General features: G+C 43.6%; 1 protein-coding gene across 5 annotated transcripts in view; it reads right to left on the reverse strand.

Annotated features, from left to right (window-relative positions):
- Positions 1-12,353, reverse strand: part of LOC124179856 (transcription factor SUM-1) — a 62,392-nt gene extending 50,039 nt beyond the window's left edge. For 4 of the 5 annotated variants that reach the window (XR_006870163.1, XR_006870161.1, XR_006870162.1 and 1 more), the window contains exons 1-3: positions 11,551-12,353; positions 5,538-5,811; positions 4,945-5,115 (exon numbers count right to left, since the gene is read on the reverse strand). Coding sequence is in view for 2 of the 5 variants with exons in the window: in XM_046564668.1 (XP_046420624.1) it covers positions 4,945-5,115; positions 5,538-5,811; positions 11,551-11,792 (687 nt within the window). In the remaining 3 variants the exon portion in view is untranslated. The remainder of the gene's footprint in view (positions 1-4,944; positions 5,116-5,537; positions 5,812-11,550) is intronic. The other variant, XM_046564667.1, reaches the window with a different exon arrangement.
- Positions 12,354-15,537: the final 3,184 nt, after the last annotated feature.

A 15,537-nucleotide genomic window follows, 5' to 3' on the forward strand; every position in this document is an offset into this window, starting at 1 on the left:
AAAAGAGAGAGAGAGAGAGAGAGATGGCGTGGAAGAAATAAGGAGGAATTAAAAAACCCGCTATGGCGAAAAAATCAAGAGAAATGAAAAGCTGCAGCCTGCGTGTACATGCATATGTACGGGGGTTGACACGAGGTCGTTACGTAAATGGATAATATTATAGATAAGGCGTTACGTTTCTTCTTCTTCTTCTTCTTCTTCTTCTTCTTCTTCTTCTTCTTCTTTTACTTCTCCTTCTTATTATTATTATATTACTTGATCTCACAGATCAGTCTGAGACGTGCGCATATGCGGCACGAGGAATGCACGCTGTGCTTTTCCTAACTCAAGCTCGACCTTCTTCTGATCCTCACCCTCGCTGAGCACCAGCACCAGCCCCTTTTTATCCTATTAATTGCGTTTAACGGTTAACGGGCCGCGCGTCTGTCGAAGGAGGGACCAAGGTTCGAGAAATAAAGGGACAGAATCATGAGAAAAAAAATAATGAATTTAAACAAGGAAAAAACAAAAAAAAAAAAAAAAAAACAAACCTTCAGACGACCCACCAAACTCCGAAAGCGATACTGGCTACTGCTAAGTACAAAACGAATCGTAATTGCAGCTGGCTCATGTCACTTGCCACAGACTTAAATTAGTTTCTTATCTAATTAAAACTCTGTAATTTGATATTTTTAAACCTTTCAGACACGAACTAATATCTATGTATATGTATATTTGGTTTGAAGCGTGCTGTTCTGCTTCTTTACTCCTTTTTTAAGCTTTTGCAGCCTCCCGGTGTTGAACGAATTAGGTGTAAAAACGTCTCGGAGGAAAAAGTACTGAACGTACATTACGATCAAATATTCACAAGTGTTATAAGCTTCGTGATCGTATTTTAAAAAGGAACAATGATCGTCTGGTAAAAGCAATAGAATGAAAAAAAAAAAAAAAAAAAAAAAATGACCACAGCATAACATTCAAACCGTCATATTTCAGTCTACCAGGAACAAATATTGAAAGCAAACATAAACAACAAGTGCAGGTATACGTATCATAAGACAACTGGAAGCACTTTTTCACCACGTTTATCACCGAGGAAGCAATCCGGTGGATTGCTCCTTCCATTGCAGCTCTAAGATTTAATTGATGCAGAAGAACGGAAGCGAGCTGTACGGCTGAGTATGACTTGGACATTAATTTCACGCTCTTACCACAAGCGAAGAGGAACTGATGTAATGTTTAACCGTAATAAATCGCGGTGAATCGTGAGGGTCTGCTTGCAGATATTATATGCAATGCACGATTCTCGGGCTAATTACAGGAGGGAGCTTTCTCGTTGTGAAATAAAATTTAAAAGCTTGAGGATCGCGTCGATTCAATATAAAATCCGACGCGTTACGATAATGCATGGGCAGCTTTTTATCCACCCCTCAATTTGCCGCAAAGCAAACGGAAATTGGAAAGCTTTTTACCAGTATGACGAGTGTAGACTGTGCATGATCCGATGTGAAACGAAGCGGGGAAAAAAGCCGGAGGATCGCGTTTACCTAACCTCCTTTGAAATTTTAAAGCTTACGCATTACACTGCGGGCTGGACGAGAAGGAAGGAGAGAGGAGAATTGGTGGAAAATGAGAACGAGGTGGAGCGAGAAAATTGAAATGAAACAGAAGCGGTAACGGGGCGCGGTGCGCATATCACGCAACGATTGGGATTGCAGCCTACTTTCATTCTCTTTTTTACCCCTCGGTATTTATTTTCGCCGATCGGCGGCTTCGAATTACCGGCAGTTGCCGATCGCCGATCCACCATTTCCCTGATATACCGACCGCAGGTAAAACAGATTGCGCGCTTTCCGGAAGGAATTCGGGGGCAAAACAGCCTCGAGTCGAAATCCGTAAATCTATGAGACACTGACCATGCTCTATGTTTAGAGTAAGAACAAAGTGAGGGACCTTAAGACCCAGAAAGATGAGCCTTCGGGTTCGATCAGCATGCAGACGAGCGAGTGGCTAACAGTGTTCGAGGAAGAGCGAAGCTGCGGAGTCTGCATTGGAACAATAAATTTAGCGAGTATTCGAAAGTTCGGTCTTCTGGCTTCGCTGCTGCGCCTCATAGACAAAGCCGGTGCTTCTATTTCCGGCGTATAGAAACAATGCTGCTGCAGTTCCCGCGGGACCCGCGGCACTGAACTGTTGAAAACTGAGTCGGTTGCAGGCGATGCGTATGTGTGTGTCTTGAAAATACAATGCTAGAAATCCCACGGACGCTTCCACTGTGCAACTAGAGAGATAGGTCAGGTCTCCGCTAGTTACTTTTGCCTTACTTCACGTCGGGATTCGTTACTTGTCGAAACGCTGCACGTAAGTACACCCGAAGTCGAGATAAGTTACCCGAAGTGTTCGTCTCTGGCTTTACAAGTTTAAACGGTCCACGAATTGAACTTTGGGAATTCGTACTGCAACTGCCCGGCTGTTTTCTAACCCCTGCGCTGAGGGAAATTTTTAATTGATACTAAAAAACTACACAGTCTTCACCTATTTTCATTTTTCTACTGCCATAGAACAGTTTCGGGTACAAAATGAAAATTAGTCCTGTAGCTGTAATCAAATGATCTAGCATGTTTTAGTACTCACTTTTATTAAGCTCATTTTACTAGAATTAGACACAAGTCACATTTTTTGAATAGCACTTTACCGTTCCCTAATTCCTTCCATTTCCACCATGCTTCGTCTTCGATCCAAAAGGGGAAGAATGAAAACGTTTTCACCGTCAATTTCCAATTCTAGTTAATCGTGGTCCGGTTTTATAAAGCTCGAGGGAAATGACCTGATTCGAATCGCATTGCCGCGTCTCTTTCCGGTGGGCTTTGAACGGCTTGACAAGAGTCTATAACCATCGCTCAATTTCCGGTTCACCGTACAAGGGTTGAATGGAATTTTATTTCCAACACATCAGTTTCGTGAATTCTTAACAACGGCTTTCGGCTTTGGGCACAAACTTGCGGATCACGGAGTCTAAAGATCCGAAAAACCCCGAATCTTCCGTCCGACGAAAAAGAATGCTGTACAAGACGGCGTAAAAGTTATTTCCTTCTGACTTAAGCTCGCGTCTTCGCCACTTTGACCGTCTGAAGTGAGCTGAGTGGCCCGACGGAGGCTGCGAACATGAATCGGGTCCTAAACCGTATCATCTGGAGGCTAAACAGAGTTGAAACTTAGCACTTCCGGTCGGATGGGTCCTCGGAGTGGTTGATCCTCACCCCCGAACCGTACAGCGATCCTTGTCCGCTCCTGTTTCCGCGGGTATCGCTCGAGTACGGCTACCGTCGAGGCTAACGAAGCAGGTATCCAAGTATCCAAGTATACAAGTATCGAAAGCCAATAATGTCACGGCTGCAGAGAGACGCCGACGTCGAGAGCAGATATCGAGTTGCACGGTAAATAAAACCGCCTATTCACCCCCCTCATCATCCGCCGGCATGCCACCCCCGCTGAATACACATTTACACGTTCCCCTTTCGGAAAATTGCCCGATAGCTTTTCTTTCCGACACCGCGGATCAATTGAATCACGAATGTCGATGGTACGTGTGATTTTCCGTACATACATCGTGGTGATATGCCTGGAGACCTTAATTTCTTCTGCTTTGAAAATTCGCCAATACGAATTATTTATTTCGTTGGGAAACTTCGGTTTTGAGAATGAAGGATCGACCATATTTGATACAGTGATTCCATAACGACTCAGAAGTTAGACGTAAGATTTTTCGGAGCATTTAATTCTTCGAAGGGAATTCTGATAATCCATAACTCGAGAGGCGAGAAGTTTTGAATCGATTCCAGAATTTTCAATTACACAAAAATTTATAATCTGCACAGTGGATCTGCAGTTACTTTGGTCTCCGGTACAGCTCGCAACGGTTGTTGCGGGATATTTCTATCTCCGGAAATAGTATTACAGTTCGCTTCCTCTCTGTATCGACATCGCGACAAGTCAATTTCTGATTCCCTGACTCACATACAGTATATATAATTAATTATATATATACAATAATATACATATATATATGTATTATATATAGAGCTCTGAGATTTGTTTCGTCGAGTTACCAGAGATGCAAGGTACCGAAAATTGTACGGTAAATCGATCGTGCGACCGATTTGATTTTAATTACATTATCGTACTTTACGTGCTGCTAATTTATCTCTACAGCTTCCCCGATCGCGAGACTGATGAGCGAACAAAAATACGCGCGTCATTACACGGGTGAAAACTTTTTCGATCTAACAAATTATTTATCACCCTTCCGATAACGCTAATTAACAACTTTGTCCTGCTTCCTTGCTGGACCGCGTCCAACTTCGTCCTGATCATATAAGTAAAAGTTTCGTACAATCGGTTGACTGATTGTTCGATACCGAAATAGAAATTACGCTCTAACATAACTCTAAGATTCGACTAATTTTATTGTTACTCGAAATAGAGGCTCTGGGGTTATTTCGAAGCGATAACGATTTTTCCGACGAGGATTATATTACACGCTTGAGAAATCTCTTCAAGATCTCGCTTATCGGGAGTCTGCTGCACCATACATTTAACTCTGAACAATCAAATACCGTCCAGAGGTATTTAAGTGTAAAATATACAAGCACCGTTTCATCCGCCAAAAGCTTCTCGCTGTTTGACAAATTCTGACTCGAGTATTATATATTAAAGAAATTGTAGTTCAAAGGACTAATCAACGTCGGTGTAATAAAAGTGGGCGCGCGGAGGGGGGAGGGGGTTGGGGTGAGCTTTTCAAAGTATTTCCCCCAGCGGGTTATTCAGGCGCCCTCAGCATCTCCCAAGACGTCTCTTCCATTCAGAAGGACCGACGAGTTTCATCGCTTCTCTTCCCTCCCTTGTCACAGGGTAAGAGATAAACCCTCGAACAACAATGCATGAAAATAAGAAGATGAAACCCACCATGTTCTCGACGGAAGGATGATCCTGGGAGCCGGGAGTGATGCTGCCTTGAAGAAGGGCTTCGAGGCTCTCGATGTACTCGATGGCGTTTCTGAGAATCTCGACCTTCGGCAGACGCTGGTTCGGGTTGTTGCTCGTCCGTCGTTTCAAAGCCTCGAAGGCTTCGTTCACCTGGAATCGAAGAGCGACGTAAACGTGGAGACGGAGACGAGAGTTATTACGGTCTGTACGTACTGCTGCCGGTTCTAATCCCGGCGATAACTTTTCACAAAATTATCCAGCTACGCGTGTATCCGAGGATATGTATAAACGGCGCCTGCCAGGAAACCAGAGCCAGAGAATAGCGGCGTGACGGCTCCCGTCAACTTTGATTTAATTCTTGAAAATTTACCGACAATATTTTCGAGCCAAAACTTGCCTCTTATCTTAATCATATCTTGGCCAACTTCCGTCTGCCAAGTTACAGGCCAAATAATCCGCGGAGTCTGCTCAACTCCTCAGCCGCGCCAACTTTGACGCCCCGTTTCGCCAATTAATTTCTCCAAAAGTATCGGCAAGAAGATTGATAGAAATTAAGGAAAACGGAAACAAACCTTCCGCAGACGTCTTCGCTCCCTTAGCGTCGCCGCTTTCCTTCGGTCGACCGTCACCGTCTTCTTCTTGCACGCCTTGCACGCCCACAAGAGACACCTTCGCGGTCCGTGGGGACTTCCGGCGTCCAGGACGTGGGGGTGCGGCACGTGCTCGACGGCTTCTCCCTCCCCCGCCTCCTCGCCGTCAGCCGATGGCGACTCCAAATCCGCGGACGCATCCGCAGAAATGACCGAGGACGCGTCGTCGGAGTCTGGGGTGTACCGGGATTGCGATCTGCGGGCAAAGATGGAAAAGCGTCAGAATTTCAGAGGTGGAACAAAATTGTACCTTCGAAGTTTCGATCCTGATTTGCGGCTGAAGCGTTTAGATTTCCTCAAAAATTTCCACGCCCCAGCCTTATTACGCTTTATTTACAACTTTAAATGATCGTTGTTACTTCGCACGACTAATAAAATACGGGAAAACCTTATTTTCGGTCAGAATCATCGAATTTTGATAGTTTTTTCGATTTTACATTCATCGTACTAGATCCGTCATCTTGGATTTAGAAATTATCAAATTTAGACTTCAGATTCGTCATCGGCTACCCCAAAAACCTCACGAGTCATAAAATTCGGGGCAAAATATTAATTGGAAAACTGTGTTATTGAAAGGGTTAACATATTCCTGGTGTCCTGCAGGTTTATGGAAGTTCGATTATTGAGAATCGAGATTTTTTTTTTGATAGTTTTATTGCGGGATGATATTACTTGAGGATTTATGTTATTGATATCGTGAAAAAAAAAACGAAAAGAAACCCATTAACCAGAGCTCGGGTAACGATTTTCATATTGGACTGTTTTACCATTTCATTCGCAGGTTAAATTTCACGGTTTAAAACTACCCTTCAGATCGAGTGATTTCGACTTCTTTTTTTCAAATTGATTTGAAAAGAGCGGAACATACGCATGTACGTATAAGCTTGAAAAACTTTATTTTATTGCTCAAAAATGACGTAAAACCAAACCCTTTATCGCCAAAATCGTTTTCTCTAATTCGCGTGAATCCTCTTCTGTGTCCAGAACTAAACCGATAATAACCCTGTTCGCACTGAAACTAAAGAATAAGTTCTAGTTTATTCAACCTATCAAAAACAGTTCAACCGTCTTGATATTCACGAAGCACACAAGTTCGTTTGTTTCAATTAAATTGCTAACCCGTTTCAAATACATGAATAAATTGTACGGTGCAGGTTTGTCCTGCATTCGAAGCAAACAGATGAGATTCGCGTAGTTTCTGCGATTGCAAATTTGTGCAGTAGTCTGCACAACTTTATAAGTTGGCGAAACTAGAAGCTCACAATTTGAGGTTTGTTTCATTTCGTTTCTAGAACTACGATCGCTATTTGCGTTTAATTATTATAGGTTTAAACGAGGCAATGAAATTCTCCGTGACTTGACACGTTATTCGATCGAATAAATTTCTCATTCTTTCTCTCGCTGTTCGGTTGGAAATGGAGGAGAAATGTGTTTCGACTTTTTGTGAACGTCGCGGCGTCGAAGGAAGTAACTTTTTTCAAGCTACTCCGTACTCTCAGCGCAAAGAAATAAAATTGCCGACGACTATCGAACCGGAAAAGCTCGTGCAAATTAAAATAACATCTCCCAACCTGGCTCGTGAAATTCTTCTATTCTTTCAACATCTCTCCGTTCGTCGTTCCGTCGATTTATCAAACGGCAAATAACATGTAATTGCATTTTCGGTCGTCTAGACAAGCACTTTCCTCATACATGCGAGTGAGTTGTGAAATTATGTATACGAGCTATTTTTGTTAAAGATATTTTGTACCCTCTGTACCGATAATTGCGGATAATTTTCTCCTACGAATTTGGGCATGTTACTGATTCACGAAAGCTGTAATATTCATGGTGAAAATTGCCAGAATCTTGAAAGCTCGAAGGAACTCGACGAAAAACACGAATTGTCGTCAGTGAGTTTCCGGTTTTCGAAAATGGGGGAAGCGAAGAATTACCGCGATAATTGAGCCGACGAAAGTTGGACGGGACATGAGTAATTATCGGGGTAAATTGAGAAGCGTTTAAATCAATCGCCGATAGCCTTAGCCACCTTTTTTACCCTCGACATGTTGAAATTTTTCTACGCCGCGTTTGCAGATCAGCTGTAAATTTCATTGATCGTGATTTTACATTTGCTGTATTAGCTGTCGCGTCGGTACAGCAGCCGACAACTTTTCTATAGAAATATATCCGTGCCGTTATAATACGCGTTACGTTATCCAACGCGTGTGACGTACGATCTGTTGAAAATTCTAATAACGTCCGCACGATATATTATTTTCATATCCCATTCATTTTGACCCCCTTTCTCTCCCCTCGTGGAAAGGATAATATAAAAAAGTTTCATACGCATGCGGATTGCACTCAACGTAGCGAAGAGAAAAATATTTACTCTTTCGCGCATTCGCTCGTTGGCTGAAAAAAATATCCTCTATTTGATAAATATATATTTTTCATCCTCGTTCAAGTGCCGACGGCCTGGACGAATCAATTTCTTTAATTGCTCAAACCGAGTGTCTCGCTTCGTTCAACGGACAACGAGAAACAAAAATTTTCCCCTGTTTTAAGAAGAAATTTCAAATCGCCGTTTTCTGTAAATATCTGTGTGAATAAAAAATCTTTTTTTACTGAAAATATCTGACAATCGATTGTACAGTTTTAAAAACTGAACTCTCGGTAGTCGAACAATTCGTTCGATCGAATGAATCCAAACTGAATTCAAACATCGAGGAATTTTCTATTTTTGGTTTTAACACTGTTCTTAACTATCACCATTTCTATCGCAATCGAAGAAATAAAGTCCCGACTACGTTACGAGAATGAGTTTCGCAGCTGTGACCAAAAATCTAGTACGTTATTATTTGTTTTTATTAAGCATCATTCACACTGTACATGTTTGTATTTTTCTTCACAACTATTGCGAAAATTTCATGTCCATGCCACAATAAATTTATGTTAAAGCCTGGCTTATCAAAAAACAAATGTATTAAACTGAAAAAACAGATCCAATGTCGCGTTAACCAGAAAATATACCGACAATTACCACCGCGCAAAATAGTTACTTGCATCACATTTGTCAATTGTAATTCAAGCAATAACTACAACCGTTAGTGTTACGACACCAATTTTACAAAAATCTTCTACCATGTACAACAACGAAAACTTCGCTAACTCAACAGACACCTAAATCCTTTTTTTCCTCCAGGAGTTTTAAAATCGACTCAGTTTCCGCTGATTCCTACCAACGAGCAGTAGACGCAGAAAAGGCGGATTTCTCCGTCACCCCGACGATGTCGTCCGCGCTGGTTGTTTTTCGTGGTTTTCTTATTCGCCTCGACATCGAGGACGGAAAAGTCGCGTGCGGATTTCGGCCTTCGCGACGTGCATGGAAAAAACGAAAAAGCTGAGAATAAGGGGTAAAAAAAAAAAAAAAAAGTACAAACGAAAAATAGAAAAAAAAAAAAACAAACAGCCGCTGCAGGTAAAGTGTGAACTGTTTCTAGGGCAGTAAAGACATCGTCGAGCATAGCCGCAGCGAATTTTCGCCCCTGTATTCCCCGGGCGTTGCGGTACGGCCGTAAATGTGTCAGCCTCTTACCCGGCAGCGAAACGATGCGGAACAGTATAGAACGTACGTTTCTGTAGCGGCTTAACCCTGGACTCGTTGGAAAATTGTGGAAAAGTGTGGAAAAGTAGAGATATTGAAACACTGATCGCGTCGTCACGATACTGTAATATTTTTCGATCGATGTAACATATTGGCTTACACTTTTTTACCCTCGTAATTAATGCACTCTACAAGAGAAGGGCTTGTTTATAAAAAGCAGCGAATTAGCGCATTTCTCATTATACGATTAGGCTTGCGGAATCTTTTTCCCTCCATCAAATGCTTGCACTTATTTGTAGGTACACAGATACTGCGGTTTCAATTTGACACCCGTTTATGCTTTAACTAAATAATGACGTACGTCTGGTATCGGTAAATGAAGGTGGTAAGTTGTTGAATAATCTCCATTGTTATTCTGGTCAATTTAGTCGAGTTTGTACAGAAAATTTCCCGTGACTGTCGGAACGTGGATGTTGAAACTTTTCTATAACAATCAGTACAGTTTAATTATCAATTTTCAAGAGTTTTTGTTATCGCACCGTACGTCACTCGGAAACCCTCCTGTATTTTGGAACCCTTTGAAAACGCGTTACGTAATTTCAGAAATAATGTTTTCGGATTGTACAGCAAATTGGCCGATTGTCAAACACAGGAGAATCGCGTATGATTTCATTCAAACTCGTAAAGTTAATTCTCTCTATACTCCAACGTAACTTGATGGGGTGATTCGCTTGTATTATTTGATCCCTGATCGATCGATCCTAAAAATTACTCGACTATAATTTTTCACCGAGGTAATGGTAACCGGAATATTACAAAAGCGGGACTGGAATAATAACGTACAAATATAAATTTGAGGAAACTTGCTCCGGCAGAAGAGGAAGATCCTTGGGTAGATTGGAATCCGAGAGATAACGAGACGCCCTCCGATATTAAACTGCGCGGTTCTAACGAGTAAATTATAACATTTTCTCATACCCAGCATTATTCTCTCTCTCCTAATATGGATTTGAACCGGAAAATTTGCGCACCCGTATACGAAACGGTAAAAAGCCTGCGTACAGTGGCTTGTTTAATTTTCTTTCACATCTAATAACGAAGTACTTCATCTCCGGTAAAAATTGTGCCAAGAATGAAGTAAAAAAAAAAAAAACAAACCGCTCATATTTTCGCCGTGTTACCCTTGCGGGGAATTAATTTTACCTCGTTTCACACAGACTTCATTACCGATTCGATAAATTTTCTCAACCGAAAAAGAAAAATACATTAAAAGTGAAAAACAGAATAATTGGTTAATTAGATCAGTATAACAGCATTGATCGACGGTCAATATCCTCGAAGTTTTTACTTTAAAAAAAATTGTGTGTCGCCTGGGGAATTAAAATGCGTCCTAACGACTAATTTCTTCGGTTTTTTTTTTTCATCAATTATCTCCCATCGAGATTTGTACACTTGTCGAAATATTTTCAGACTACGCAATTTTCAGGGCGTGTGTATAACTTGCTAGGCTGGGTTGGCGGTTGCTCGTTTTTCCTGCTTGTGTGTGCGCTATGCACGTAGAATATGTATATATATGTGTAGATATGGGGACACGACGTGGTCGAGGAGGCTCGCTGCGAAGCAGCCTAGTTATTCAATAGTTGTCGATAGTTACGCCTGGAAGCACGCGCCTTGTGTTATATGCATGCGATACCGTGCATCATGCGGTTGCCGCAGCCGCGCGTTCTCAGAGGTCTGAATAGGCGCGGAACTTCGCCAATTCCGAACCGGCCTGACCAACTTTTTTATTATCTTTTATTTATCTTTTTCTCTACGGAGATACGAGGTTACATCGAGTGCGAGTAAACTTTCAACATATTTCATTGTTACAAGTTGGAAAATGATACGAATAAATTTATTCAATTGTGCTTTCGGGTCCGAGGGATGTCATTGAAAGTTTTGAGAGGAACGCTCAATCATTCAGTTCTAGTTGAAAACGTGACGTTTATCGACTGTTGCTGATGTACCGGATCGACGTTTGTATTAAAGGCCGAATGCGATAAGCGAGTTCAGACCAAACGTGGTTATTAAAGGCTGGTAGAATTACGCTCGCATTTTGATTTTCATCTGCACGTGAAAGTTTCGGCTTTTGAACCGTTCGCTTGGACCATTGATCGCCTTGACGGATCACTCCGAACGTAGATGCGAGAGTGAAAAATTTAACGACACGATGCAACCGCCAAATCAATGATCAAATAAAATCATTGTACAGCAAATGGGGGTGAAGACCGTTGTAAGAAGACCAATTTTTTTTTCTTTTACAAATCGAAGGCGGACATGTAGGTGCGTATTACGTGCATGAACAAGTACCGTAGAGGATCTCGATGATAGCAGCGTCCAGAGCCGTTGCTTTCAGCCGAAGCCAAGCTCCCATCGGCGCTTGTGGCCCTCGGATGATCGTCCCGATCGTTGGAGTATCGTTGGAGGTAATCGGCGTCGGAAGTCGTCGCGTAGAAGTGATGATGATGTCGATGATGGTGATAACTTTCGTACGAGGACCTGCTCCCCGCCTCGTAGGGATACTGACCGACGTCTGTCATCAAGGTCATCATCTCGAGGACGGTAAAATTCGGACCTGCTCGAGCCGCGTGACCTTCCGTCTTTCTTCCCCGCTTCCAAAAAGTTCCCCCGATTCCCGTCACTCGAACATTTTCCAAGTTTATTGAACTACGGGCACGTTATTCCGACCGATGAATACGCGCTTGCCAGAAAACACTTGTCAACACACACGCACGATTACGCTCCAGACACTTACGGTGAACTTTGTTTGGGCTTCTCAAAGAATCGCGGGATTCGAAAGCATCGGTTCAACCGTTCCTCGCCACACTGATCTGTATTTTCACATTCATCACCGTAAAAGTCCCCGATAAACCGACCGCCGGTCACTCCGAACGCGAAACCGCTTCGCGGCGCATGATCCATCCGCGTTGGATCATCCGCGATAAGAAAAAACGATCGGTAGGAGCGTTTGACGGAAATATGGAACTTGCGGTACGGTCGCGATTCTTCAGCCGCGGCCTGCGATGACAACGGACCGACTTCGGGCTCCGAAGGGTACTCAAGATCTGAAATCCTCGAGGTCGAGCATCGGAGTGAGGAGCTCGCAGGCATCCTCTACAGGCAGTGTCTCCGCAAGCCACATGGGTTTTCTCCGTGTAGTTTGAATGTGTGTCGCGGCGGGCGACAAGCCAGTGTGTAGATATTTATGCCGTTTGATGTGTGCTACGCCTGGCCGTATCCGAGTCACCACACCCCAACCGACTATTTTTAAGTGTCCCGGCCAATCGGGGATCGGGAAAATTTGTTTAGACCGTCCTGCCCCGCCCATCGCTGTCATAGATGCATGAGTTTGGCAGAATTGCCAGCGAAGGTGTGGTTTTCGGCATTAATTAGCAGCCACGTTGCTAAGTCGCGGGCACGGTCCCGTATTACCGAAATCCGTAACCTCGACGACGTTTTTATCCTCGTCGAAGCACGCGGCGATATTCGTCAAGGGTGTACAAGCGCGGCCGGTTCCAATCGAGAATCGGAATCGTCATTCCGTCACGTTTTTCCTCGTCCGCTTTTCGCGACAACTAATCGCATAGAATGCAAATTCTTCCAACGCTTCAGCGGTATTCCGCACGCTTGTCCACGTCCAGCATGACCCGGGAACTGACGCAGGTAAAGGAGTGCCCCGATTTATTCTGCCGACCAGGAAACGTGCTATTTCCATACCTTAGTTACTCCGCCATGTCACTCCGCACTCATCGATTATCATCGTTGCAGTTTCAACCGAACGGAGCTGCAGCAGTTTGCAGAGCCGGTAGACACGACCGCTGAATCCTCGAGGTATTCCGGACACTCGTCTGTCCTCCGGATGGTTGAGAAATCATCGAGTAACCGATTTACTCGGCTTCCGAGTACAGGGTCGAAGCATATCTGAGATGCGACAAAGTTACGGCCAAGAATCAAGCGGACCGAATTTATCGAGACAGTTGAAGTCTGCAAAACCGAGTCTTCGCGTTCCAATCGTACTCAGTGAAAATGGCGGATCAATTATCCACATTCGTAAGCCCTGCACGCGTGAATAATTCGTGAATTTTTAGTCATCCTGACCGACATCGAAGCGTGAAAACATCCCCTGATTCTGGTTCTCGTCGAATCCGTTCGCCGGAATCACTTCACCGACCAGGCAGTTAGCCGACGACAGCCAGGATACTTGGAGGTGAAAAATGGCGGAGAGGATATCCGCCGATCTCCTCGCCGACGTATCAGCGCAATCAGCGGGGCCCTTTGTCTTCGTTCTGCAAGCGGAATCCGAGGAACCCTTTAAACGAAACGGGACGATATAACGCTTTGATCTCTGTGTGAGGAAAAAGTTTACGGTGACCGTTGAAAGGCGCTTTGGCCTGCACGCGTCGTCTTAAACTTTATACGCGATTTGTATCGGAATCAATGACGCGTGGTATCCGAGGAAATCACCCTCGTTCAAAATCCCCCATCTGCCGCGTCAGCAGAGCCGCCTAACCCGGGGTTGCTGTTCCGTTTTTCCGGCCGGCGCGACCATTTTTCCCGCTTATTTTTCCTCTCTTCTTCCACCCGCGACCGATCCTTGCTCCTGTTTTTGGCCCGTTTTTTATTCTCATTTTCCAACTGCTGCCACCCCTTTGACTCGTACCGGTACGAATTTTTCGAGCTAACCGCGAGCCGTTCTGACCTACTTAAGCTCTCAGTTGACGTACCTGAAAAGTGGGCTATTACACTTGTCGGGCTAAATAAGCGACCTGGTCGTTTGAAACAGGTTCGCTTCGTGGAAATTCGTGTGTGACCAGGTCGCCTTCCAGGTTATTTGGGTCATCAGGTCACCCGCCTGCACCCTGAGCGAACGGTGAGTAGCCGGAATAAATTTCCCCGTCCCGAAACGAGCGAGCAAATTTCTTCATAATTTTCTTTGATAAGCCGAGAGACGCGGTAGATACGAAGCGTGAGTTTCATCGAAGTTGCGGTGTATTTTTGTTCAGTCGGACGAAATTTTTTCTCCAAACGTAATACTCTCCCCGTTGCCGTTCGCTTCGTCGTACACTTTTCTTTGTTGTTTTTCTTCTCTTCCTAATTCAAACAGCTCCCATCGAACGTCTAAGAAATGTCTGTCTTGCGAACGTATCGGCGAACTTATTCCGACGTCTCGAACAAGAAGTGCTCGAGATAAACGAGAAAATGAGGGACGAACTAAAAGCGATATTCGACCGATATGCGCTCTGATTAAGGTTAAAGGCCACGCGGTGAGGTCGCGGTGAAAATTTCCGGTGTTGCTCGTCGAGGGTTGTGAAAAATTACGGGTGATTGAACGCGGCGGAAAATTCACCACCTTTTTTATACATTATACTTTTCCCAAAGGATTGCGTTGTTCCTTTTCTTTTATATACTAGAAATAATTGCAATCGCTTGTCCCGATTGCAATTTTCAAATTTGAGCGATGAAAGCGAGCAGCTTTTCGATCCAGATCACAGTAATTGCCGTTTGAAACTTGAAGAATTAATTACCGTCCCTGATCGTGCCGCTGCAGAGCTGATCAGTTGAATCTCTGGTAACCGTTGAAAAAAAGTGAAGGGCTCGCAAGGAGAATAACAAAATGAGAAAATCGATTACAAGGTGCCCCCGTTTACGCAAGAGAAACAGCTTCCGGTTTCCGCTTCAACTCAACTTCCCACTTCCCAAAAATCCTTAGCCTCGTGCCCGGATAAGGGGGGCTCATGTAAAAATTGAAATCGCAGCTGATCCGGGAAGGAATATTCGATGAGAAAATATGCCGCGATTAATTCATAGAAAAAAGATTGAAAATATTGGTGGTAATCCACTGTGTCTAGAATCAGCGAAACCGCGTGTCTCGAACAATGTTTTCGCATCCGGTATCCCACAATGCGCGGAGAAGTCAGAAGTGGTAATTATACCGTACCGAAAATCGACCTGTGATGTGGTAAAAACCATTGACAAACCCGGGTTGAATTTGACGCGGGTTAAGGGCGGTGGTCACTCTTTCGTGCTTGACTTTTAAGTGAACTTTGAACAACTGTTATCGATACCACTGAAAGGTACTAATTTCATCTTCGTTTCAAGCTTTGTTTTTTTTTCTGTGAACAAAATTGAACACGAGTAAAAAATTTGATAAAATAACGGAAAGCGTGCTGAAATTTTCGAATCGTAGCACGTATTTGATAAATAATTCACGGTATCTACATACTACGAACATGAATCATTTAAATTCCTGCACCGGAAACTGTGACTCGTAATAACGTGTCCACTTACACCGCATTA

Source organism: Neodiprion fabricii, chromosome 4, assembly GCF_021155785.1.
Source record: "Neodiprion fabricii isolate iyNeoFabr1 chromosome 4, iyNeoFabr1.1, whole genome shotgun sequence".
Taxonomy (NCBI): Eukaryota; Metazoa; Arthropoda; class Insecta; order Hymenoptera; family Diprionidae; genus Neodiprion; species Neodiprion fabricii.